The sequence below is a fragment of the Abrus precatorius genome, unplaced genomic scaffold, assembly GCF_003935025.1.
Source record: "Abrus precatorius isolate BTA unplaced genomic scaffold, Abrus_2018 Scaffold9, whole genome shotgun sequence".
NCBI lineage: Eukaryota > Viridiplantae > Streptophyta > Magnoliopsida > Fabales > Fabaceae > Abrus > Abrus precatorius.
The window spans coordinates 10,559,492-10,587,081 of NW_020874439.1; the positions used below are offsets into that span (position 1 = coordinate 10,559,492).

At 35.9% G+C, this 27,590-nt stretch overlaps 1 protein-coding gene across 5 annotated transcripts; it reads left to right on the forward strand.

The window, feature by feature from the left end:
- Nucleotides 1–27,395, forward strand: LOC113851499 (ribonuclease II, chloroplastic/mitochondrial). Of its 5 annotated transcripts, none has more exons than XM_027482000.1 (14): nucleotides 1–385; nucleotides 583–739; nucleotides 873–986; nucleotides 1,084–1,161; nucleotides 1,232–1,363; nucleotides 2,464–2,685; nucleotides 4,052–4,234; nucleotides 8,211–8,273; nucleotides 8,381–8,487; nucleotides 8,756–8,905; nucleotides 10,434–10,593; nucleotides 19,863–20,258; nucleotides 21,845–22,069; nucleotides 26,604–27,245. In XM_027482000.1, the coding sequence occupies exons 1-14, from the start codon at nucleotides 123–125 to the stop codon at nucleotides 26,727–26,729; spliced, it is 2,376 nt and encodes a 791-aa protein (XP_027337801.1). In that variant the 5' UTR covers nucleotides 1–122; the 3' UTR covers nucleotides 26,730–27,245. The 5 variants fall into 5 exon arrangements, with proteins under 5 accessions (XP_027337801.1, XP_027337797.1, XP_027337799.1 ...); XM_027481998.1 differs by having other exon boundaries at nucleotides 21–385; nucleotides 583–777; nucleotides 26,604–27,395; XM_027481999.1 differs by having other exon boundaries at nucleotides 26–385; nucleotides 4,049–4,234; nucleotides 26,604–26,765.
- The last annotated feature ends 195 nt before the right edge of the window (nucleotides 27,396–27,590 follow it).

Here is a 27,590-nt window from a genome sequence, read left to right on the forward strand (position 1 = left end):
GTCTTGACTGTGCAGTATGCACCACACCACTCACTTGCCAAACACCACCCTCCATTTTTATCATCTTACCCTCCCACACCCGCGATGAGCCTCTGAACATTCACCTCCGTCAGTTTTGAAGCATGGCCGTTCGAGCGGCGAATAACTGCTTCATCTTCCGTTCTTCTTCTCCTCCTTTCTTCTCCTTCGCCGCCACCCACTTCTCATCTCGCTCCCTCACCTTCCACTCTGTCCCTCCCCATTATAATTATTATTATGTAACTCAAACCCGAACTCAAACTCAAACTCAAAGACGCTCCATCCACACTCTCTTCGAGAGCGTTATGGAAGAGCTCCGAACCGCGCGCAAACGCCGCCAGAAGCGTCTCGCTGCCGCCGCTTCCATGTGCGTAACCCTCACTGTTATACCTTCAATCGAAAATATCTGATATAAGCTTCATAGCATGTTTTGGTTTATGCAATATCCAAACGTGGAATTGTACAGTCACTTTTGAGATAACTGCTACGAGAAGCAAGTCTTGTAAATTTTGTTATAAGCTTTGGCATTGCTTTGGGTACTAATTTAATTTATTGTTTTGACAGCATGGGATTGATGAAGGAGGAGCTTGTAGAAGACAGACTTGTGAACCGTTCATTGCAAAAGGGATTGCTTTTGGAATTCAAGAAGGATTCTGATAGAGTATTGCTAGCAGTTGCTCAGAGACCCGATGGCAAGAAGAATTGGATGGTTTTTGATCAGGTTCTAGTAGAAACAACATAATGCGGCATGTTTAATAGGTTGCTAGGTGTCGGAACTTATGGCGTTTTTATAAATGCTGAATATTACTAGTTTTTGTGGAGTCTAATTGTTTCTTGTCTTTATTGGGCTGAAGAATGGTGTCACTTCTTCCATCAAGCCACAACAAGTGACGTATATTGTTCCCGGTATTGACAATTTCGATCAAGCTGATATTGCAGATTTTGCTCAGAAGGCTCAGGACAACATGGTCAGTTTCACAATGGTTACGGGATGGTAACATAATATGCCAAATTTATAACTTGTTACATGTTTTCAATAAGTAAATTATGGTTGATATGATACAGGATCCATCACTTCTTGAATTTGCTTGGGTTGAGCTCCTTGAAAAGAATAAGTCTGTGACAGTTGAAGAGTTGGCTGAGGTAAGATGATTTCTTGACTAGATGTTAAAGCATTCCCCCTCTGCCCCTAAATGAGCTGCTTGTTCTGCAGATAATTTTTGGCAGTTCTGATCCGCTTGAGAGCTATTCTGCTCATCTTTTGCTGTCAAAAGATGAAGTATATTTTACTGTGCTTGAAACTAAAGGATCTCGTTCCATTTATGGACCTCGACCAAGTGAGCAGGTAGATGTATTAGTTTCATATGTAGAGTAGGTTTAGAAAGTTAATAAGTTTACATTACTTATATAAAGTATGTTTCTCCCTTTTGGAGTCCTTTCCTAACATATACATGCGCTCCAAGGAGAGCCTTGCATTATTTTGGGTGTTTTGATTTAACTTGTTATATATTTCTTGTAAACTGGGATCATAGAATAATAGTTTAAATGATTACTATTATGAAGTGAGTGAACTATTTCAAAGGCTTTAGCTGTAAGTTAAGACACATTTATGGTGTTATACTAACTTGTCTCCTCAAGAGCCCTTTAGGCTGGAAGTGTGGACAACGCATAGGTTCACCTATCTTGTGCTTAAATTCAACTTTTTATTAGAAGTATGGGGGTGATAGGGATTGAACTCTAGACCACATGGTTGTAGGGTATGGTACCAAGTCATCAACCAATCATCCCAAAAGTTTAAACTGTTAAATGAAGACACATCAGTGACATCACATGGAGGATTTTATATTACATTGTAATTACTTTGCTATTTAACCGCAGACTTTTCCACAAGGTATAAACTATAATGTACTACTCCGTTCAGCTTTAAGAACACATTAAATGTTGCTATTATTGTATCTCTCTCATATTAATTGTATCTCTTAAGGAGATATTTTTGACACAATAGCTGATGTATTAAGCTTTGGGCTTTTATTGGGTGTAATGTTTGTGGTCTTCTTAACAAGGTTTCCCTGGCAAATGTGCAGAGTGATTGGGCAGCTAAGCTACATTGGTGTTTTCTTTTTTGATTTTGTTTTTCAGTCAGGGATTATTCCTTATCCTCCAAATTTTATTATAATTTTCTTCTATTATTGTTTTAGAAAGAGGGAAATTGCTTTGGGTAGGTAAAAGGGTGCAGTTATAGGTTTGTGCCCATGGAAATTATCTTCTTTGATTGTTCTTTGCTCATCATTTACAGCACTAATTCATGATACTGTGAATTGGATTAGCCATAAAAGTGTGATACTTTTTAGCATATGAGGCAGCGTATATTCTTTTGGTTTGCTGTACTAGTTATTTTGAGATAAATGGAAATATATATCTAAAATATTATTTTTGAAAAGGCAGGTTGAGGAGCTTATTCGTAGGAAGCTTGCCAAGGAGGCTGCTGTGAAAGAACTTCAGGAGTTTATTGAATTACTGACCTCTGCAAAGTCAAAGTCTTCTCAAGATAAACCTCCAAAATCTTCATGGATGGTTGATGAGAAAAATTGGGGCAGAATTGAATCACTTGAAGCATATGCTATTGACGCATGTAAAAATGATGAACAAAAGAAAACAGCTGGGATGGTAACTTTTGATTTAATATAGCATTGTAGGAATTGGTGCTTCTTTTCATTTATGCAAAGAATATGAAGAGTTAAAAGAATAGAGAAGAGAGGAGAATCTATGCATGAGATTCTCTAACTTATTTTAATTAGACTCCTCATATATTTATATACTTACAAATTGGATTATGTGCAAGTTTTGTACAAAGCTTATGGCATTAATGCTTGGCACTTACTAAAGCAACACTTCCTGTTAGAATCAGAAATCTGTCACCCAACCTACTTAAGAAAGACAAACATAACATAACTGCCAAGCTAAACATCATGTATCTGTCCTACAGTTGCAAAATACGCATACCTGCCACACAACTCATTACATAACTGTCCTATCAATGATTTGATGAACTCCTTCAATAAAGGCTGCATTTCTTCAAGGTTTTGCCGTCATTTGTAAACAATGATCTGTTCAGAGTTGGATCTCCTTGTCTCATCATTAATCTTGGAAATCTGCTTTACTTGTTTCTCCAATCCCTCTGTCTTGAGTACGTCCTAGTTGGTGGCATCTGGCAGATTGGACCAATTGTTAGGCTCATGAATTTGAAGACACAAACTGGAAGGTATAATTGGAAAAATTATGAATTAATCCAAAATATTTAGAACAGAACACTAGCACAGGCCTAAACCCCTAACCAGGAGTCTCCTTCAAACAAGTTTCAGTAATTTAACTGAATGAATCAGAAATCTGTCGCACATCCTATTTAAGAAACACACATAACTTCCATGCTGCACCTCATATAATTGTCCTATCACTAAACATGCATAACTGCCATACAACACTATTGTGTAACTGTCCTATCACTTCGTAACAATAAGAAAGGATGATCTTGGTGGATTCAGTTGTCTCCTTGCTAGGAATTTTAGTAGAAAATCATTGAATAGTAATAATGAATCTCTTGAATAGAATGTTATTTATGTCTGTCACCAAAGTATATTTTCGTTAGTCCTCTAATTAGGAAGGTGTATGTAAGGAACAAGAAAGGTGGGCCAGCCCTGGATCAGCAACATAATAACTGATAACTAACCAATAATCACAAGGGAGGAATAAATAGGAGAAAGAGAGGGGAGTGGGGGACATCTTGGTTAATTACTTGGATTGGACTAGGAGAGATCAGGCTCTCGAATACCAGATTGGGACTGTTACAGCATTTGTTGTAAAGCATTCTGCACTAGTGTAGGGGTATCAATTCCCCAACAAGAGTCATTTCTCAATAATACATGATTCTTGGATTTTGTCTCTTTTCTTTTCTTTTTCTTTTCTGTTCTAATCTCTTTGGTCCAATTCTATCAATATTCTTGTTCTTTTAATAGATCTTCTGTGTCATTAGCAGATACTTAAGGAAATGGGTCTGGCAAAAACAGCTTCTTCAGCTGTTAAACTTCTCATAGATATTGGATACTTTCCTGTACATGTCAATCTTGATCTGTTGAAGTTGGGAATTCCCACTGATCATTCAGAAGTAATCATATCAGCAGCGCAAAGTGTTCTATTAGACTCATCTGATCCCGATGAGGTGAGTTTTATTTGCCTGAATATATTGCTCAAATATGAAATCTATCACAAACGTTCTTTCTTAATAGCTGATTCTTTAGAATAGTAGTTTAAGTTACATGGAATTAACATGATAGAAATTTTTGATATACCTGTCCATTCCCATCCTTCAAAACCAAATATTACTAAGTGTAAAATTGATGCATTCAGAGAGGATTTTTGTTCCTTGGTGAGGGATTTATGCCGCCATTTATTATTGAGATAAAATTGTCAAGAAAATTGGTTATCAATAAATTTCTAAAAAATGTTGTTTAACAATTGGTCTTTCACTGTTGATGTAAATATGCTATTTAATTACAACTTACATGGTGTACATATATTGTTGGTCAATTTCATATTCAAGGGTGGGAAAGGATATTGTTATCATGGTAGTCAAAATCGAGATTCTACGTAGGATCGGAGAGGGGGTCCAGGATTGTAACTTATAGGATCGTAACATGGAACGTAAGATCTTACAAAATTGTAGATATACATATAAAATAGTATAAATAGGAAGAAAATAAAAACATCAATTCAAACCACAGTACTTTAAAAGATGAATATTAAGAACATGTCCAACATAAACATATTCTAAAGTTCTAAACCAAATACAAAATCAATATCCAAACTTTAAATATCTATTTTATCATATCTAAAATATTTTGATAATAAAAAAATTCATCATATCCTTCATCATCTTCATTTGGCCCATCTTCTTCATTTGGTCCATCATCTCCTTCATCATCTAAATTGTCTATATTAGGAACATCACCAACACCAACATCTTGATTTGAACCTTGATCTAAATTTAAGTCCTCATCTTCATTAAGAGTATCAACCTCAATGTCCTCATCTTCCAAATTGTCTTCTAGGCCCAAATCTTCATGATTTCCTCTATCATTATTTTCCATTATCTACTCATTGTCAGATGGAATATCATCTACATTTATATGAAGATCCTTTACTCTCCTAGCTGTCTTCTTCTTGGCCAATTTTGAATTTGCCATAACAAATACCACATCATTCATTGTATTTTGCTTCAAACGGTTTCTTCTTTTAGTATGCACCTATCAAATAATAATATATTAAATTATAATTTAAGATACAAAAAATAGTTGGCTAGCCTAGTACATAATATTTGAAAAAAGAATTTCTACTTACCATCTCAAAGGCACTCCAATTATGTTCACATCAGAAGAATTGCATGTTAAGCTTAGTATTCGAATAGCAAATCTTTGAAGTTCAGGATACTCATCTCCATGAGACATCCACCAATCAATTGGCAGACGCATATCAATAGTTTTTCTAGCTAAGTGACTCCTAAAATTACCAGCTCGCTTTTTAAATGAATCAAGTTGACAATCAATTTTACATTGTTCAACTTGATCAAGCACCATCCTTATCAAACAATCATATAGTCCACGCTTAACTTCAAGATCAGTCTTAAATTTAGGACTATAGTGCATCCTAGGATTAAGAAAATAGCCTACAGCATGCTAAGGCCTATGGAACTGTTTATCCCATCTTTCATCTATGATATTTCATATAGGTACGTAACTGATAAAAAGCAAACAACAAAGATTAAATATACAATACAACATAGATCACAAAATGGAGACTAATTTAATTTGATAGTAGTTATAGTTAGTTACCTTTTCTTAACACCATTAAAAGCAATTTGAATATTCTCTTTAGCTTGATCCATTGCCTCATAAATAAAGCCCATAGTTTTCTCATCTGAATCAACTATTCGAAGAACTTTGATAAGAGGAAATGCTGCCTTCAAACAAGTGATTATATTCTTCCAAAACTCTCTATCCAAAATCAATTCTTCTATAACTCTCCCATCTTTTGTCTTAGCAAACTTAGAGGACTTCCATTCATTAGATGTGAATATTCTTATCAAAGCAGCTCTATTTTCTTGAAGGCACCCTAGAGTCAAATAAGATGTAGCAAAACGAGTGATTCTTGACCTTATCAAATCTTTGCCTTGTTGCAATAGAGAAATAAGACCTGTCCTTGAATAAATGTAGGTTATAATTTTTTTACCTTTTGGAATTGTCTCTTCATGAATTTGTATCTTCTTCTCAAAGTCCTCCAACATCAAATCAATGCAATGTGCTACACAAAGGGTCCAATACAAGTGTTTCCTTTTTCGCATCAACATCTCCCCTGCAGATTTATAATTTGCTGCATTATCAATCACAACTTGGACTATATTTTTCTCACCAATTTCTTCAACAACATCATCAATCATTTTAAATATTTTATTAGCTGATTTTTTTATATGAGATGCATCAATAGACTTCAAAAAAATAGTTTCTTCAGGACTATTTACCAAGAAGTTTAATATTGTTCTCCTTCTCTTATCAATCCACCCATCAGTCATTAATGTACATCCAACAATATTCCATTCAGCTCTATGTTCTTCTAATCTCTCCTTTGTTAACTCTATTTCCTTCTTCAAATATTTTACTCTAATTTCATAATAGCTTGGTGGTTTAAATCCAAGACCATGGCTGGCAATTAAATCACACATAACAGAAAAATCATCACTTCTTGCTACATTGAATGATATGGCATTATCATAAAAAAATCTTTCAATAGCTTGACAAGCCTCCTCTCTTCTAGTTTTGTTGAATATGTTGTTGATTGTTGTTTGGGTGGTCCTTTTCCGAAAAATATTTCCTCCTCCAGTCACCTCATTCTCACTTGATTTTCTTTTGCTTCCATCATTTGTATCTAAAGTTTCTCTCTCAGCAAAGGAATTTGATTTTTTATTCAAATTTTCTTGCATGGTTACAAGTAAATTACACATTTGATTTTTGACCTCATCCGGAACAGATTTACATGCTCCAACATCTTTGGCTGTTTGAGCCAAGTGATGCTTCAATCGATAAGCACCTCCACTTATAATTTTTTGACAATATTTGCATTGAATTTTTCTTGTACCTTCAATTGCAATTCCATGTTGTCATGCTACATCACTTTTGTTTCCCGGTGCATTCTTTGGTAATGACTTGGAGGGAGGAGCTTGACTACTAGTTGAAGCCATTTTGTCGCAGACAGCAATAGCACATAAAACAGAAAGCAGAGCACAGAAGCAAAAAATGAAGAAAATTGCAATTACACGCAGCAGCCAAGATGATGAAGATGAAGAAGAAAAAAACAAAGCACAAAAAGCAAAAAAGCTCAGACCAAATCACAGAAAAAATCCAGTCGTCAAAGCTAAGCCCAGTCGCCAGAGCCTCGCAGAGAAGTCGCACAATAGTGACGCCCAATCTCGCAGAACAGAGTGAAGAAGAAAGGAAGAAGTCACAGTGTTGGTTATGGGATTTTAGGGCTCCAAAAGCTTTAATGAGGTTGGGCTGGGTCGCGGGTCGTTGGCCCATAAAGCCTTCATCTTTGTGCGTCAAAATCACACGTCTTCAACGAGTTTACGACCCAGCAAGAACGATCCCACCATTTCGTGTTCCCAGCACCGATTCAGCGCAGACATGGATGGAGATCGTAGAATCGTACGATTCTACGATCCAAAATGCGATTTTGACTAGATTGTTATAAATTTAATTTTGGATATCTAAAACTGCTAAATGCAATCAAACAAAGTCATCACTCATAGCTATGATTTTGAAATTTGAGGTGATAAACAGTTGTCATACAAACATGGTAATTCTAAAGATCTAGATTTCCTATTCTCCAGTGTCTTACCTGCTTTAATGATGTATATGTAACTAGTCTTAGAAGATGGATTATTCAAATTCATCTGCTAAATACATGGACAGTACATATGTTGTGGAATTTTTAAACTGTGTAAAGGATTGACTTTAAAGCTTTCCTTACATCCTGTTTTTCAGTTTTTCTCCTTTACTGCTCTAATTATTCTAATCAGTAATCACTACTTGGACACATGTTAATAATTTGATTGTTAGATAATCATTGTGTTTTACTATGGTCAGGTTAATAGGAAGAATCTTACTGATTTAAAGGTCTATGCCATTGATGTTGATGAGGCTGATGAGGTGAACAATCTATCCTTTTGTATTATTCATTGGGTTGATATTTTTACAAGTGTTGCTCCATTTATCTTAGGAAGCCTACTGTTTTATTAACTGATCATACTATGTAGCTTGATGATGCTTTGAGTGCAACAAAGTTGCAAGATGGTCGGATTAAAGTTTGGATACATGTTGCAGACCCAACTAGATATGTTCAACCTGGAAGTATTTTGGACAGGTATCTGGCGGTGATTCAATGAGATATTTTATTGAATATTTGGTGTTATGTTCCTCTATAATGTGTATAAGCAAAATATGTCTGAATGTTGTGTGTTGTAGATTTGTAGGTGCACACAAGTTGTATTTATAATCACGTATTAGGGAACAAATAGAATCAATCATAAATACAAATGAATCAATCAAATCCCTAATTTATGTTTATTGCTATTTACATGTTCTAACATGTGTTAAGTATGCTATCTAACAATGTACTTCATTGCATGCAGGGAGGCTATGAGAAGAGGAACTTCTGTTTTCTTGCCCACTGCTACTTATTCTATGTTTCCTGAAAATCTTGCGATGGGGGGCATGAGTTTGAGACAAGGGGAGTTTTGTAATGCTATTACTGTATCAGTTGTGCTGCATAATGATGGCAGGTAAATTTAAATTCACCAGTTGGATGTTGTGAGGAATTTATTGTATCAGTTGTTGCTTCATATCATTAGGTTGATGCTAAAGTGTAAAGAGAAATACTAAGAAATATACTTTCTAATTTTCTCATACACTCTTAGTTATTGCTCTAAAATTTATTAAAAACTACATCAATCATTGAGTCTTACTCTTTCTCACTCTCAATTTAATGATTTTCTCTTGTCCGTTTACAGTTTTAAATAAATTTTAGCCAATAATTAGGAGCGTGTTAATAAGAGTACATTAGAGAGTGTACTCCTGCTACTCCTTAAAGTGTAAAATGGGCCTAGGAGGTCTAACTGAGGAGGTAACAATGAAACTCCATTTTTATTAGGTTGAAAGAGGAAGGGTGTTATTGAAGTATATAACACGGTGGTTTTGAAGCTTTCAAGCATGAACTTTGACATGACTAATGCCTAAAATATAGGAGACAGGGACACTGCATCTAATAATAATAATAATAATTTTCTAAAAAAAAAATATTAAGAGACATTATTTTACAATGTAAGCACTTGTTCTTTTTACTAAAGTCCCAAAACAAGATAAAATTACATCTTTCAAAGCAGGGCATATTCACTTTCTCAAACCAATATCTAAGTTATATATTTTTTCTGAGCCTTACAAAAAAATTAAAAGGCATTATTTTTTAATATTTTACATTATACTTTAAGCTAACTTTTCAGAGTTAAAAATATGTAGTTTTTTAAATAATGCTAATGTGTGACCATATATATATTGAAATGTTGGCTCAAATTTCCAAACTGTATGGAGAGGTTTTGCCTCAAGTGGTTGAGGTGATAAAATTGGAGATTTAGTGAGGAGTGCTAGACATGTGTCAAACAAGTATCTGAGAAGTGTTAATGTAAGAAGTGTCTGACACCGCGACACTTTAAACAAGTGATATGTTCGTGCTTCATAGGTTTGAAATCAAATGAATGACTAGTGAAACCTTTTCTGGTTTTCCTTTTGATTTATGTGCATGTGCTGTGATTGCCAACTCATATTTAAATTGAATTTGATCTTCACCACTCCTATGTTTCATAACAGAGTTGAATTTTTGTATTAGTCTATTAGGTAAAATGTACATGTAAGAGCATTCAAGTTTTTTGTATTAAACTTATAAAACCATTCAAATTTTCTCAGCTACAAGAATAAGTCTTTGTGTTTTCTTAACTTAATGCTCATGTCATGGATCCTTAACTTCCTTTTCAGTAAAATATATTAACATATATAGGTATATGATTTCTGCTTTGTTCTTTTTCTTTTTTTTCTTTTAATCTTGGGGGGGGGGGGTGGTTATTGTTAAGATTAAGGGGTGGAAAGATGGTTTGAGGTAATGTTTTCTCTTTTTTCCCTTCCTTTCCCTCCAGGGTGATTCTTTGTCTTCCTCCCGTGCTTTATTCTTTCTGTCAATGAATTCCTCTTGCCAAAATAATTGTCATAATAATAACTAAGATGAGCTTTTGTTATTGATGTCCTATGTGGGTGTAACAGTATTGCAGAATGTTCAGTGTTTAACTCATTGATTAAACCAACATACATGCTGACTTATGAGAGTGCATCTGAGCTACTCCATTTGAACCTTGAAGAGGAGGGTCAACTCAGAATTTTGTCTGAGGCTGCATACCTTCGTTCCAATTGGCGTCGTCAGCAGGTACATTTAAATTTGTTAGTTTCACTCTGCCTGTAAAATTGTGTTTCCAGGTAATTTGGGGTTTTATCTTTCTTCCTGTCAGGACCAAATTCCTATTCACCTTATCATGTACTCCACACATTCTGCCAGTTAACTTTTTATGACAAAGAGTGATTTCCTTGAAATATTTTTATTGAGAAAAACAATTTGAAGTTTCAATTTCCCTAATATGGGAATCGATTGTTTTGTAGTTTCAAGATTTAAGAAATTCCTTTCATAACTTAGCCAATATCTTGTATAAGTCTCTTAACTGAATAGTTTGAGAAAAGGAATATAACTCATCAAATATGACCGTTTGATCAATAAAGATTTAAACCAGACCTGCTAACATAATATAGTAAAGTTAAAGTCTTCACGGGGAAGGGAATAACTTACAAACCGAAAACAAGCCTAAATATATTTTAACATAATTGTAATGAAAACAGAAAGTCAAATGATTATTATAAACTAAATGAAACTTGACCCTATCAATTGCACAGAGAAACATAATCCAAAGATAAGCAAACATAAACTCATTAGAGCTGCACCAAACAAATTAATCATACAACCATCCGAAAGACTGATAGGCATAAACCACGCCCCATAATAAAGAAGGTCTATCAAAGGAAAGCTAAAACCGGAAATAGAAGTTAGTTATAACTGTAAATAGATATAACCATGTCAGCCTATTGTAATCTGGAACCCTATAAAGGGTGGGTGAGAGTGTTTAGTGAGAAAGGGAAGAATAAGAAATTCATTACGAGGGAGGGAGAGACAGGACTCTCGAATTATCCTAAGATTGCCTTTGTATTTCAGCTGTTCTTGTTGTATTCTTTAGAAAGCGTTAATAAAAGTCCTATTCAGTGTTATTCTGTTTTGGGTATCTAACAAATTGGTATCAGAGCTCCATCCAGGAGCTGTGGTATCAAGACCGTTAATGCCTAGAGTCAAAACAAGAATGGAATCAAGAATCAAAAAATTGGAACAACACATGGAGTCTTGGAGCCGTGAGTGCGAGGAGGACCGTGCTCGTGAGGAAGAACGGTTTCAGAGGCTAGAAGATTTGGTGGAATCAATGATCCATCGCTTGGACCACACTGCAGACAGCAGAGGGGAGCGACCATCAGGCGGAGGGGCCCCACCAGTGGAAGAGGAAACACATTCTAACACAGGAAGCAATGAAAGGTGGAGGAAGATGAAGATTCCAGTGTATGAAGGGGAAGATGATGTGTTTGGATGGGTGAACAAACTTGAAAGATACTTCAGGTTGCAAGGGGCTGATGAAAGGAGAAACTGCAAGCTGTGATGGTGGCCCTGGAAGGAAAGGCTCTAAGCTGGTTCCAATGGTGGGAATCTTGCCACCCACACCAGCACTGGGAACAATTTAAGGAAGCCATTATTGACAGGTTCCAGCCAGCCATGTTTCATAGTCCTTTCGCTTCTCTGCTAGCACTGAAACAAGAGGATACCGTGGAAGAGTTTGTCTCGCAATTTGAGAAATTGGCAGGCATGTTAGGCGGAGTAGGAGAAGAACATTTTATGGACATGTTTGTGAATGGGTTAAAAGAGGAAATTGGAGCAGAGGTGAAACTGTATGAGCCTGCTAACCTGTCAGCTAGGATGAAAAAGACCCTGATGATAGACCAAAAGAATGCTGCTATAGTCAAGAAGGAGGTCTGAAAGGCAAGGGAACCAATATAGAGCCCCCTCTTTTTCACGTACAGTGACTGTAGACACAGGACAGAAGCAAAAACCAGGAGGAAGGGCAATAGAAGGGGCGTCCACAGCCTCATCAACAAGCAGCAACATGAGTGGGTCTGGGTTTAGAGGAAGAACAGGGGATTTTAAGAGGCTGTCCAATGCGGAAATGCAGGAGAAAATAAGAAAAGGAGAGTGCTTTAGATGTGATGAAAAATATGGACCCAACCATGTGTGTAAAAACAAACAGTTAAGGGTGATGCTCATAGAAGAAATGGAGGGAAGTGATGAGGACAGCCCGGAAGAGGAAGAGAAGGGAGCATCATTCAGGCAATTATCCCTCAAAAGTATTGGGGGATTCACATCCAAAAAATCCCTCAAGGTATGGGGGGGAGTTGGGCCAGGGAAAGGTGATAGTGTTAATTGATTGTGGCGCTACACACAACTTCATTTCCCACGAATTGGTACACAAAATTCAATTACCCATTAAAGATACTCCCTCTTACATAGTGGAGGTTGGGGATGGACATAAGGTGCGTTGCAAAGGGAAATGTGTTGGTGTTTCCGTGATGATACAAGGGATACCCATAAGGCAAGACTTCTACTTGTTTGGTTTAGGCGGGGTAGACATGGTGCTGGGTCTCGAATGGCTTGCTGGACTGGGAGAAATCAGAGCAAATTTTGAGCAAATGACCCTGAAAATGAATATAGAAGGGCAGATGGTCACATTGAAAGGTGAACCAGAATTAATCAAAGGCAGAACCTCAATAAACACAATACTCAAGGCCATACAACAAGGAGGGGAATGGCTACTACTAGATTGTAGAATGAGGCAGACAGAGAAGGAAGCTGCAGAAGAGATACCCACGGAGTTAATGACTGTTCTACATCAATATCAGGAGCTATTTGAGGCACCAACAACATTACCACCAGCAAGGAAGCATGATCATGCCATACACCTACAAGAGGGAGCTGTTATTCCTAATATCCGCCCATATAGGTACCCTCATTATCAAAAATCGAAAATTGAAAAAATGGTGAAGGAAATGCTGGAAGCAGGAATTGTGAGATATAGCTTAAGCCCATACGCTAGCCCTGTGATTTTGGTAAAGAAAAAGGATGGAAGTTGGCGATTTTGTGTGGACTATAGAGCGCTTAATAAGGTAACCATACCTAACAAATTTCCTATACCCATCATTGACGAATTGGGGAATGCTACAATTTTTTCAAAACTGGACCTAAGGTCCAGATACCATCAAATTAGAATGAAAAGCGAGGATTTAGAGAAGACAGCTTTCAAAACCCACGAAGGTCACTATGAATTTGTGGTAATGCCCTTCGGGCTTACTAATGCACCCTCAATCTTCCAATCCTTGATGAATGAAGTCCTCAGACCTCTGTTACGAACCTGTGTGCTAGTATTTTTTGATGATATCCTTATCTACAGCAGAAACAAAGAGGATCACACTCAGCACTTAACCGAGGTATTAAATTTACTGCTAAAGCATGAACTGAAGGTCAATCAAAGGAAATGCACCTTTGGCCAAACCACGCTAGAATACCTGGGTCACATTATATCGGCAGGCACTGTAGCAGCTGACCCAAAAAAGGTGGAAGCTATGTGGCTATGGCCCCAATCAAAAAACGTGAAAGGCCTCAAAGGATTCTTGGGTTTAACGGGGTACTATCGGAGATTTGTGCAACAGTATGGTATGATCGCAAAACCCCTCACTCAACTCTTAAAGAAGGACAGCTTTATGTGGAGTAAAGAAGCCCAAGCTGCTTTTGATAAACTAAAGCAGGCCATGACCATACTCCCAGCCCTGAGTGTCCCAGATTTTTCCAAAACCTTCATCCTAGAAATTGATGCGTCAGGGATAGGATTAGGGGCTGTTTTGCTCCAAGAGGGAAAGCCTCTAGCCTTCTGGAGCACTACCTTATTTGACAGAAATCAAAGGAAGTCAGTCTATGAAAGAGAGTTGATGGCAGTGGTTAAAGCTGTTCAGAAATGGAGGCACTATTTGCTAGGAACTCACTTCATCATACGAACGGATCAAAAAAGCTTAAAATTCCTTACGGATCAGAGGCTATGGGCAGAAGAACAATTCAGATGGATTTCAAAGCTGTTTGGGTATGACTTCGAAGTTCAGTATAAGCCAGGGAGAGAGAACACGGCTGCAGATGCTCTGTCCCGCAGGAGCTCATATTACTCCTTATCTGTCCTACAAATGGCAGATTGGGAAGAGTGGCAAGAGGAAATACAACAAGATGCCAAACTGAAAACCATTATACAGGATCTAGTGCTGAACAATACTTCTCATCCTGGATACACCTTGAGAGACCACAAGTTGTTCTATAAAAACAGTTTAGTACTCCCTAAAGCTTCTGCTAAAATTCCCATCATTCTAAAGGAATTTCATTCCTCTTTAATAGGGGGACATTCAGGATACTTCAGAACCTTCAAGAGAATTGCAAATATAGTTTATTGGGAAGGCATGAAGAAAGACATCAAGGAATTTGTGGCAGCATGTGATGTATGCCAGAGAAACAAATACTCCACTCTGACTCCAACAGGGTTACTGCAGCCCTTACCCATCCCTACAGCAGTATGGAGGGACATTTCTATGGACTTCGTTGGAGGATTACCAAAGTCTAAAGGAAAAGATACTATCCTTGTTGTGGTAGATAGACTAACGAAGTACGCTCATTTTCTACCATTGGGCCATCCTTATACAGCAGGTGAAGTGGCAGCAATCTTTGTGCAAGAAATAGTGAGACTACATGGCTTCCCTAGCTCTATTGTTTCGGATAGAGATTCACTGTTTATGAGCAATTTTTGGAAAAGTTTGTTCAAAGCAGTTGGCACAGAGTTGAAATTCAGTTCAGCTTACCACCCACAATCGGATGGCCAAACTGAGGTAGTAAATAGGAGTGTGGAGGTGTACCTACGATGTGTAACCGGGACAAGGCCCAAAAACTGGACGTCGTGCTTAGCTTGGGCAGAATACTGGTTCAACACTAATTACAATGCCTCTAGCAAAATGACCCCATTTCGGGGCCTATATGGAATTGACCCCCCATCCCTTCTCAAGGGGTCTGTGACTCCATCCTGAATGGAGGAGGTCAACCAGTTGGTGCAGAACCGTGATGAGTTGCTGGACGAACTAAGAAACAACCTCCTTAAAGCCCAAGATGCCATGCGCATACATGCTAATAAGCATAGAAGAGATGAAGAGTTCCAAGAAGGGGACTGGGTGTTTTTGAAGATCCAACCCTACAAAAGAAAATCTACAACTAAGAGACTAAATGAAAAACTGAGTCCTCGCTTCTATGGCCCCTTCAAGGTTATAGCTAAAATAGGGCAGGTGGCTTACAAGTTGGAATTACCTCCAGACAGCAAAATTCATCCAGTTTTCCACGTATTATTACTGAAGAAAAGAGTGGGCCCACCAGTACAAACTCAACCTCTACCAAAAATGTTGACAGAAGACCACGAGCTGCTAGTTTGTCCACAAAACGTATTGGAAGTGTGTGAAACGATAGGGGGCGAGGTGGAAGTCTTGATACAGTGGCAAGACCTGCCTTTATGCGAAAATAGCTGGGAATCAGCTGCAAGGGTACAAGAAGCTTTTCCGTCCTTTGACCTTGAGGACAAGGTGAAACTTTTGGCGCCGGGTATCGATAGGCATAAACCACGCCCCATAATAAAGAAGGTCTATCAAAGGAAAGCTAAAACCGGAAATAGAAGTTATTTATAACTGTAAACAAATATAACTATATCAGCCTATTGTAATCTGGAACCCTATAAAGGGTGGGTGAGAGTGTTTAGTGAGAAAGGGAAGAATAAGAAATTCATTACCAGGGAGGGAGAGACAGGACTCTCGAATTATCCTGAGATTGCCTTTGTATTTCAGCTGTTCTTGTTGTATTCTTTAGAAAGCGTTAATAAAAGTCCTATTCAGTGTTATTCTGTTTTAGGTATCTAACAAAGACATTACAAAATAACTCATCTGAAGAATTACCTATCCTCAGCAGCAGAAAACCACATATATAATTATGCATTCATGACATACATTCATAGCCATGATCAATATTTATGACCGTGTACATAAATTTGATAAATATCATAGTTGGTCACTTCCATAATGAGATGCAATGCATGTAGAACTAGTTTCCCACTTAAGTCTGCAAAGAGAAGTCTCAACGAGGGTAGCCATCCCAGCCATTGAGGGTCTCAAACATAGCATATCCCCTACGCCCCAAAAGGTATTAATCCTAGAGGTGTGGATTGGCTTTCACACCAGGCCCTCCCTAGATTTCCCTTCTAAACCATTATGACGTCTACGTATATACAATCTATGCATCATCCCAATCATCTTTACAAGATGCAGCTGAATAACATTGATTCTCACTTCTTTGTGAGCCATTCCTTGGAGACATACATACACATCTATCATAAGCACACTTGTTAGTTCAAATTTCCTTCATATAGGCCCTTTGGCTAATCACCTCAAAATTGTCCATACTCTGGTAACTTAACATAAAAACTCATTTGATTTTATATAATTCCTAATTCAATCTTGATTAGTATCCAAATCCCAAATATAGATTTTTAATTACAAAATAATTTTTTTAATTAATAATTTAATTTATAGCTAAATTTTATATTTTCAAACCGTTCATTTAAATTTCTATCTAGGGCTTCAAAGGTTGTTCTAACTTGTTAGTAATTTCACACACACACACACACACGCATGTGCAGATGTATATCTATCTGTCTTTTGATATCTCAAGTCATCAATATTTGGAACTCATCCATGTTAACATTTGATTGGCCATAACATCAGAGTCACATTTAAACACATATCATCATCATCATCATCATATATATATATATATACATCTCCAAGCTGAAAAATTTGCTCAAACAACTTTGTAGCAACAAATTATCATTTTTTTGAAAAAAAACTTCAAGTAAATCAATCAATTAAGTAGATACCCAAAATATACATTCATACTTACTGTTGAATGAGAGAAAAGTGAGAGAACACGTGGATGAATCCGTGTGTTTCAGCTATATAATGGAGCATATATTTATATTGATAATAACAATAATTACAAAAAATTTATCAAATATTCAAATACATAATTAACATAATTGCAAAGATAAACTTACTTTATTACTATAATTACATATATTTAACACTACCCCTCAAGCGCAAGCATATAGGTCATATGCTACAAATTTGTCACACAAATAACTAATATGAAAACCTCTCAATAATTTGGGAAGACATCTTTTAGTTGATCATTCGAATTGACAAAGTTAGTAGTGATGTTTTTGATTAGGATTTTCTCCCTAATGAAGTGATAATCTACTTAATATGCTTTGTCCTTTCATGGAGCATTGGATTTGAGGCAATATGCAAGGCTTCTTGATTATTGAAAATGAGTGTCATTTTCATAATCTCTCCAAATCTTAGTTCTTGAGCAATTGTTTCAACTAAATAAGTTCACATGTAGCTAAGGCCATGGTTAGATATTCTGCATCTGCATTTGAATGAACACACTTTGTTTCTTACGCTTCTATAAAATCTAATTATCGCTAATAAGAACGCAATAGCCAAAAGTGGATCTCCTATCGATAGGAGAGTGTGCTCAATATGCACGAGTAATCCACAATATTTGGACGAGTGACATTAAGATAGTTTAGCTTCTCAATAGCCTCCTATACTTATTTGGATCAAAAAGGCTCTCTTTGACTTGACAGAAGTGTGGAATTAGGATCCATAGGAGTGTTTATAGGTTTGACACCCATCAATCCAGCTTCCTCTAAAATATTCAATGCATACGTCTTTTTGTGCCACTTCTATTCTCAAGAAGTATCAAAGTTTGTCAAGATCTTTTGTCTGAAAATGTTGACATAAATGTTGTTTTATCTATGTAATACCAGGGTGACTGCTAACAGTAATAACTTTTGGCAACATAAACACTAAAATAAATGCATCCAAGGCATAATGATGATAGAAAACTGAGTGATCAACTTTACTTTGAGTTTTTTCAAATTCTTAGAGTATAGTATTGAAGCGACCAAATCATGTGCTAGAAGATTGTTCAAGTCCATATAAGGATTTTTTTAGATGACAAACTAATTTGGAAGACTCTCCCTATGCAACAAAAGTCTAGATCTAGAAGGTTGTTCCATATATACTTCTTCCAAGAGATCATCATGGAAAAAGATATTCTTGATATCAAGCAAATTTAGGGGTTAGTGAAGATTGTAGCCATGGACAAAAATAGGCAAACAGAGGCCATTTTAACCATCAGAGAGAATGTATCACCATAATTTAAACCAAAGATTTGAGTGTAGCCTTTGGCCAATAGACGAGTCTTAAGACGATTAATATGGCCATTAAGGTGTAAATCCATATGTATCTAACAATAGACTTCCTTGAAGAAAGAGGAACAAGATCCCAAGTATCATTGCTTTGAAGTGTACAAATTTTATCGATCATGGCCTGTGATGTAGGAGACCAATTTGAAAGTTATGAGGCCCCGCACACATCCTTATATAGAGGAAGAGGAGGGAAAACATCTCAAATAATTAAAATAACATTAATTTCAATGTAAGGAGCAGGCATTGGCCAAGGAAGAGAGGGAGTGGATTGCTTGAAAACATGAATGGAAATAAAATTTCACTAATAAGATAATTCTCGTAGATATAATTTTAGGAGTCAGTAACAGAAATAATTAACAACTAAGACATACTATTTATCTGAATAAAATAAAATAATAATTTTCAGGAATAAACTACTTAATAATGTATGCTAAATTTCTTACAGCTAAAAACAAATATTTTTAAGAGCACTGCAATTAATAGCAACAATAATAATTTTCTGGAAATCATAAAAGCATGTACGTATAAGGTAAAAGGGGGATGTTACACTTTCTTTTGATAAAAGGAGTTGATTCTTAGCTTAGGTCACATTTGAGGAGATTTTCCTCTTAAATTATCACTGAGGTTTCAAAACTGCCGTTATTTGTTTAACAATATTTATATTTTGTCTAGGATCTTTGTCCATCACATGAAACTTAATACTTACATCGTCCAAAAAAATATTTATAGATTTGTCCAGGAGATTAGGTCCAACAAACTTAGAATTTCATCAGTGGCTGATAAGTGATGAAAAATTGCATTAATACTTTATATATTTTGTTACTTAGCAAATCAACCACAAATATTGTAAAATTTTAGCCTGATTTGATGGATATCATTTTTTTACTGTTCATTTTCTTTGCTTAGAAAAGCTCTTTTGGGAGAGTATTTAATTTTTCTGAGGCTGATATTTCTTTAAAATAAAATTTTATAGAAATATTCTGATACTATGGGACGCTATTCAATAGTAGGTTTGTTGAATGATTCAGTGTATAATTTGGTTTGGTTATTGAAAAATGTGCATGAAAATTTATAAAGGCACGTGGAATTATATAAGTTGTTGAGAATTATTAGACTCTGATACATAAAAACATTTTCTTTCCCTGCCTTTGATCAGGGTGCAGTTGAGACTGCAACATTAGATACTCGCATTAAAGTGTCTAACCCAGAGGATCCAGAGCCATCATTAAACCTTTATGTGGAAAATCAGGCAGACCCTGCAATGCGATTAGTCTCTGAGATGATGATACTCTGTGGAGAAGCTATTGCCACATTTGGATCCCAGAATGGCATTCCTTTACCATACAGGGGACAACCCCAATCAGATATAAATGTTTCTGAATTTTCTCATCTTCCAGAAGGACCTGTTAGGAGCTTCGCACTGGTCAAAGTAATGCGTGCTGCTGAAATTGATTTCAGGAAACCAGCCCGCCATGGGGTTTTGGGAATTCCTGGTTATGTTCAGTTTACATCTCCAATTCGTAGATATTTAGATCTTCTTGCTCATTATCAGGTATTTTGCTTTCATTTTATATAATTTGCAGCCATGGTAGATTGCAGACTTTGATGCTTCTAGATGTCTGCAATGAAATTTTGATTTATAAAATCATCAAGAATCAGGAAAGTGAAAAGAAATGAAAATGTACACGTTCCCTTCATGAGGGACAGGATGCAAACTGTGCAACTCTGGGATGATTGAATTTTCTATATGAATTTGGAGGAATATAGATATACAATTTACAAAAGAAGGTTGCTATGCATAACAACAAACAACAATAATCAAGCCTTATCTCACTAGGTGAAGTCAGCCACATGGATCACATGGATGCCATTGAGTTCGGTCAAAAATTAAATTTTCAAAAGTTTTAGTTAATTAAAAGGTCTCTTTTAATAATTTCGTCTAAGGTTCTTTTGGGTTTCTCTTGACTCTTCTTTACCTGACTAAGAGTCATGTAATTCACTATCTTTATTGGCACCTCTAAAGGTCTTCTTTACTCATGACCAAACTAGCTTAGACAATTTTCCATCATCTTTTCCATTATAGGTGCTATGCATAAATGGTTATAAAATTTCTTTAAGGAGTTGTTTGGGAAGGATGGTTTTGGAAAGGAGGGAAGGGAAAGACAAATTTTATATTTTAAATAAATATATTTAAAGTTAATATTTGTTCAAAATAAAATATAAAAATTATATATTACATAAATTTAATATATTAATCATGTTTTTATCATCTTTAAGTGATATATAATTATTTTAATTTAAGATTAAGAAATATGTTCTTTCCTCCCTTCCCTTCCCAAACATACCCTAAGGGTAATGACTAACCATTACATCTGCTGCCCTTTTTGGTATAATAAAATACTGTAGGTGAAACCAAAGAAGCTAAATTTTTTGTCAGCATGCAAATTTTCTGAGAGATCTGATATGTTTTTGGTTGGAGATAAATGCCCACATATTTAAGGATACCTAAATACATCTAGATGTGTTTTGAGACGACATTTATGCTTCTCTTTGGTGTTTTGTTCATGGCTGTTTCAAGGAAGTATACATTTTTGTTATTTCAGAACTGAATGAACAACTTTGATGTGTTTCTTGTTATCTTTGTTTTTGTTTTCTTATGTACTCCTTCTCTCCTTTTTGGAGAATTTGTTTACCTTGCATATATTTTATTTTATTTCTTTGCTCTCTACCTTTCTACTCTTTCTGAGAGTGCCTCCACTCCACATCGTAATAATAGCGTGTACAGCATTTATCTTATCTATTTTTCTTTATTGAATTATCTATTTAGCAATTACCAAAGTATTAATTGGGTCTATTCATGCAAAGAATACAACGTAGAAGACTTTATTTTATCAATTCGTGCTTTAGTCTTATGAATGATTAATAATATATTGGTCATCATACCATCACGTGTTTTACAGTATGATTGAATTATTTGCAACATGTTACTGAAATAAATATTTCATTACCTTTCTCATGGCTGCCTTTGTAAAAGTGTTTCTGTAAAAGGGTAATTCATATGCTATACATCTTATTAATTTCTTCTAGGACTTTTTCCCATGTCTGTCTTCACAGTCTGGAAATGTTTATTTTCTTTAGGTAAAGGCATTTCTTAAAGGTGAGCCTCCACCTTTTTCAGCTGGTAAGCTTGAAGGGATTGCAGCAGTTGTAAACGAGAGAGTTAGAGCAGCGAGGAAGCTCTGCAGCAGTAGTCTTCGATACTGGATATTAGAATATTTACGAAGACAACCAAAAGAGAAAACATATCGTGCAATGATCCTTAGATTTTTGAAAGATCGAATTGCAGCCCTATTATTGGTTGAGGTAAGTAGCTGATGGTTCCTATTGTATAATGTGTTTGGCAGTCCATGCCATCAGTTGATTGTACCAGTTAGAAATGCAAGCACATAAAAGATTGGGTAGCTGCCCAAAAATAGCTCCATCTGTAATTAGTTAGGGATGGTTTTACATTACTTAAATGATATCAGTGGCTAAATATGACCTCAATCATGTTATTAATCTGGGATGAATGATGGATTAATTTCCTTTGTTACCTTTTTCTGGATATGCTGGAATACAACATAATGATTATAGGTGACCACTTTTAGTGATCTAATTGTACTACTTTTAAATCACTGCCCTTGGATGGACCCTGATATTTTTATTCAGTGAATAACTGAATATTAAATTGGCTGTTGTGCCTTTATTAACTAGAGTCTATAGTATAATAAGAGGAATAGGATTAGGGTAGGGTAACAGACCTTAAGGGTCTTGATACATTGTAATTGAATAAGACAAGTTGTTATTCATTACAATAAATGGGGGAAGGGGAGGGGGGTTACCAGTAACAATAAAAGAATCTGTTATTAATTAGTATAGATAAGGGAGGGAAACCACAGAGGAGACGCTGTGTGTTCAAACTTGTAATAGGGACTTCAGAGGGGCCTGGATATCTTGAACATCTTGGGAATCAACATTCTTTCTAATAATACACTCTATCATTCATAATCTGATCCAGTTTCAATCAACTGGATATTGAATCTTGATGATGATTCCAGAATTTGAATGAGAGGATGCCTATTGGTGGCTATTTAATGTGGAGCAGCATTGAGGCAACAAAAGTAAATAATACTTGAGGAAGAGTTCTTTACAAAGAGTTGGGAAGGCTATGCAAGCTAATGCTTTCAATTGGTGGTTTGTGTGGAAAGGGAATAATCCAAATGTGACATGCTCGGACTTCACAAAGGCTTTGTTCAAGCAGTTCCAACCAAAACAAGATCCAGGTATCCAATATGGGTTCATGATGTGGAAACAGAAAATGAGTTGGAATTAGAACTAGTATCATCTCAAGATGAAAGAAAAGAATCAGAAGCAAGAAAGTCAAACAGATGCACCAAAGAAACATGAACTGTGGGGATTAGGAACCTTGGAAAAGGAAGCAACCCAAGAGGGGAAACCCAACAAAAGCAGCAAGCAGAGAAGAAAGACCCAGAGAAAGAAAGAAATATGACAAGGGAGAAATTGGGGGTGGAAATGTAAGAAAACAACCACCACTCAACATTTTGAATCATCTTGAAAATAGAAGCCAGGATGAGCATTTGAAGGTGGAAAACAAGAAGAAAAGCAAACTTCAGCGAAGCAGAACCAAAGAGGAAAGTTTGCTCTATCTGTAGCACATGGGGGAAGCACAGCAACAAAGAGCATGTGTTAGCCTTTGAGATTTGGTTCTTTCCCAATTTGGTTGACCCACTACCACCACCCAAGCTGCCTGACTTGGATTCTGCCACAGAAATTACGGTGGAGCTCGTGTTCTTACATATGCTGTCCAAGCTCCCACTACCAAAACCACCAGACCTCTGTGCTTGTATGTTGCTAATATTATGCTAGAGTCAAAGAAGATGATTCAAATCGATGTTGTTCCCCAACTCCAATGTAAAATATGTTGCTGGTGGGTTTTGAGATTGCTCATTGATTACAGATATGGCCAAAGTAAAGCTTGAAAAATGTTGGACAATCCTCATTTCATAAGCTAGTCTTTGGGGTTAAGTTTAGTCTAATTTTAAGAGGGTTGGAGGCAAAGGCAAGACTGGGATTACACTAAGTTGGTCAATTTTCTGAGCTAATGGACCACATCCAATGGAATGAATTTTATAGATGAGCAGAGCAAATGGAATATGCTCAGCACTTTTCTTTGATTTACCTATTTAGATATATAGTTTAATTAAGTATTTATTCACTAAACTCTTTTTATATGATAACTTATGCCATATAATTATCCATAGAACTTAAGGGCTAAGCTTTAAACAACTTATTTTGATGAGCTATATTAAAAGGCTTATTGAAATAAGCTAAGAAGAGCTTATAGAAGTTATAAGCTATTTCAATAAACTGTCTATAAACTTTCCAAACGATAGCCTAATGAGTTAGCCCGAACAAAAAGCAATGAAGGACAATGATGGTCATCATTGTTTACCATTCACCATATTGCAGTCCTTAATGGAAACCATGGGATCATAGTACAGTAGTAGAGGCATTGATACTCTGTTTCACACCCAAAAATACAATAAAGTCTTATCATGTGAAATGAGGTGGTTACACGGATCATATGATGGCACTGAACTTAGTCAAAAGTGTTCCTAGGCAAGTGTACTGGTCGAATAGTAATAAAATAGGTTTTCAAATTGAGTTCCTGAAATATTGTCCCACAAATATTGTTTCCAATTATAAAAACTATTGTGATTTAATTGTTTGAACTTAAATAATGCGTAATAGAAATAATGGAAAGTAATAGAAAGAAATCCAGAAGGTAAAGAGAAAATAGTGCAACTTTTAATAAGAAAACTATTCAAAATTAACCTACATCTTGTAGTTTCTCCTTTACACCTCTTTATGATTACTTTTAGTTTAATTACAATCTTAGTTTCCTATTATCCCTAATTAGTCATACTAATATTACTAACACCTAATTATTATGCAATGTTAGCAATCTTTTCTCTAAACTATTACCCTCAATGATCATGCAAGGCAAAAATATATGAAAAACACAAATAAACCCATAGTCATTCGAAAGTAATGCAAATTAAAAGAATCCAAGGGAAAAAAAATGAGAAGAGTTCTTGCTTCCAAAAAACTCTCAATCACTTACTCAGACTCCGGAAAAGTATCCTACATCTTCACCAATGATCTCCACTCCCAAATGGCTCCAAGAGTTGTCAAAAGTCGTCTAGGGAAGAGTTCCAAGTGACAAAGTTCTATGAGAGAAAAAGGTTGTTCAGGTTAAAAAGTTCTCTTCTTTAAGTGTGTGAAAACTCTTTAAATAGTGTGTAAAATCAGAGAAAAGATCATGAGTTGACCTCCAAAAAGATATATTTTATCTATAGAGAGATATCTGATATGCAAATCTCAAAATTTTATATCCATTTTCAAACTCCAAATCTAAAATTTAAAATTCGAATTCAGTTGCAAATTCATTAGCATGGCCGTGCATAACTTCCAGTACTGCTGTGCATGATTGTGAAACACTCTCAAGCTGGATGTGAAGCAAAGTTGTGCTTCCTGTTGAATGTGTCCCTATTTTCTATCAAATTTTCTTCAATTGCAACCAAAAAAATAATACACTGATAACCTCTTTATGCTAAACAGTAACAAATAATAAATTAGTATATAATCCTCATCAAATAAGGGTCAAGCACATAATATGTCATAAAAACATTTTAAAATATATACTTATCAAACAGTCAAATTTCAAAGATATTATTTATCATGAGATTCCTTTTTGGATGATTTCCACAAAGATTCATTTTGGTTTTCTTCTATTGTACCACACAAGACTTCAAACCATACAATCAACTCTCCTCCTCACTAGAGCTTTTTAGTTACCTTTGCACATGTTCAAACAAGTTATCCAATTTTCTGTCATCTTTTGCTCAATAGATGTTATCTCAATCTTCCCTTGTATATAATCATTTCTTATCTTTTTTTTTTTTTTTTTTGTGTGTGTGTGTGTGACCATACATATATCTTAAGATTTTCATTTTGTTAGTCACTTTTTTTCTTGTGTAGTCCCTTTAAAGCCCAATATTCATTACCATAGAGAATAAATAGTCTTATTGCAGTTCAATAAAACTTTTCTTTGAACTTGGAGGAAAATATTACTGAACAAGAGCACTAGAGGAGAATGGAGGAAGTCACATGTTGACGTTTAAGAGGAAGTGAAAGTTATTTTGGACCAGTAGTGGTTTAGGGGTAGTAACCTTTACCTTGGGGACAAGGTGGCCCCTTTTGGGAGGAGAATTGATTGACCTCCTTCAATAACTAGAGTTTATAGTTGGAGGAAGAGGATTAGGGTTGAAGACCTTAAGGAACAGAATCTGTTATTAATTAGTATAAAAGAGGGGGAGGGAAACTAGAGAGGAGACACAAGAATTCAGAAGTGTAATAGGGATGGAGAGGCCTGGATCTCTCAAATAACAATACATTCTTGTAATCTTGTCATTCTTCCTGTTGGTTTTGCAGCCCACTGTGGCAAGATCAGGATTAGGGTTCAATAATATACTCTTTTCACTCATTCTGATACAGTTTCTATCAATTGTTTTGTTTGGGAGGTAATTTCTGTAGCTTGATAAAAGAATTTCTCTTGGAAAAATGGCTATTAAGACGGATAGATGGCTCATTATCCAAATAGTTCAGATATTAAAAGTGGTACTATGATATTTCTCATCTTGTCAGTTTCTTGATTTATATGGCTGTCTAAATAACCTCCGAGTATTGCTTTTACTGGTGTTTTACCCCGTGTAAAATGCGGTTACAAGATATAATATTGATGTTTTTGAATTCATAATGTGATTCTCATTTGCAGGTTGGATTTCAAACTTCTGCTTGGGTCTCTGTCGGAACACAGATAGGTGATGAAGTATTAGTTAAGGTGGAAGAAGCACATCCACGTGATGATATTCTTTTTCTGAAGGAGGTTGTAAAAGACTGAGCTAGGATACGTTTACGAAAAACTTTTTCGATGTTCAACGATTTATTCAAAAGGGTGAACAGCTCTCTGTATCCCTAGCGCACTCAGCTTGGCTGTTGGGATGCAGTTTCTGTCTTTTGCATGGAAGAGTTATCACACTTCACTGGTGAACATTTGGAACTCTGTCAAGCTGTTCAAATCTTGGAAGTGTCATTTCTGGCAGAGGTCAGGGAAGTTATAGCCAGCATATCCGTCCTTCAACATGCTGCTAGTGTACAGTACTTCAACCGGTCTCATGAAGTTATAGCTTTGCCCATTCTGTTGATTTGGTAATGGTATCATAGTTTATCACCAGAAGCAGCTTCCTTGTATTCTTTTTCCTCTTTTCTTGGAAATTCATGGTTTAAGTAATTTAATTTTGCTTTGTATATGCTTTACCTTACAACTTTACATAAATACCTCAGCAAGTTTTCATTGTTGTAATCCATTGTGCGGTAATAAGATCTAAAAGGATCTATGCCCCGTCAGAAAAAAAAATTAAAAAATCCATGGATCTAGACTTAAAGGAGGGAATGGGGGTTATTACGTTACACCCAATCAACTCAAACACACCACTGTAATTGTATCATGAAGGGCTAAAATGCGGAATGTTGAATGGGAGCAAGTGATGTTGCCCTTCCAAATAATCATAATATGACATTCATAATTTAAAAAAAAAAAAGAGAGTCCCTTTTTATATCCCAAGACTAAATCAAGTGTTACATTTATAATTTTACCCGACCCTAATTTCATTATATCAAAGTGATACAGGAAGTTGTTATTTCAGTTAGTAATTAGTTTGTTAGATTTACTGCTATATATAGCAGATTGTAAAGAATAGCT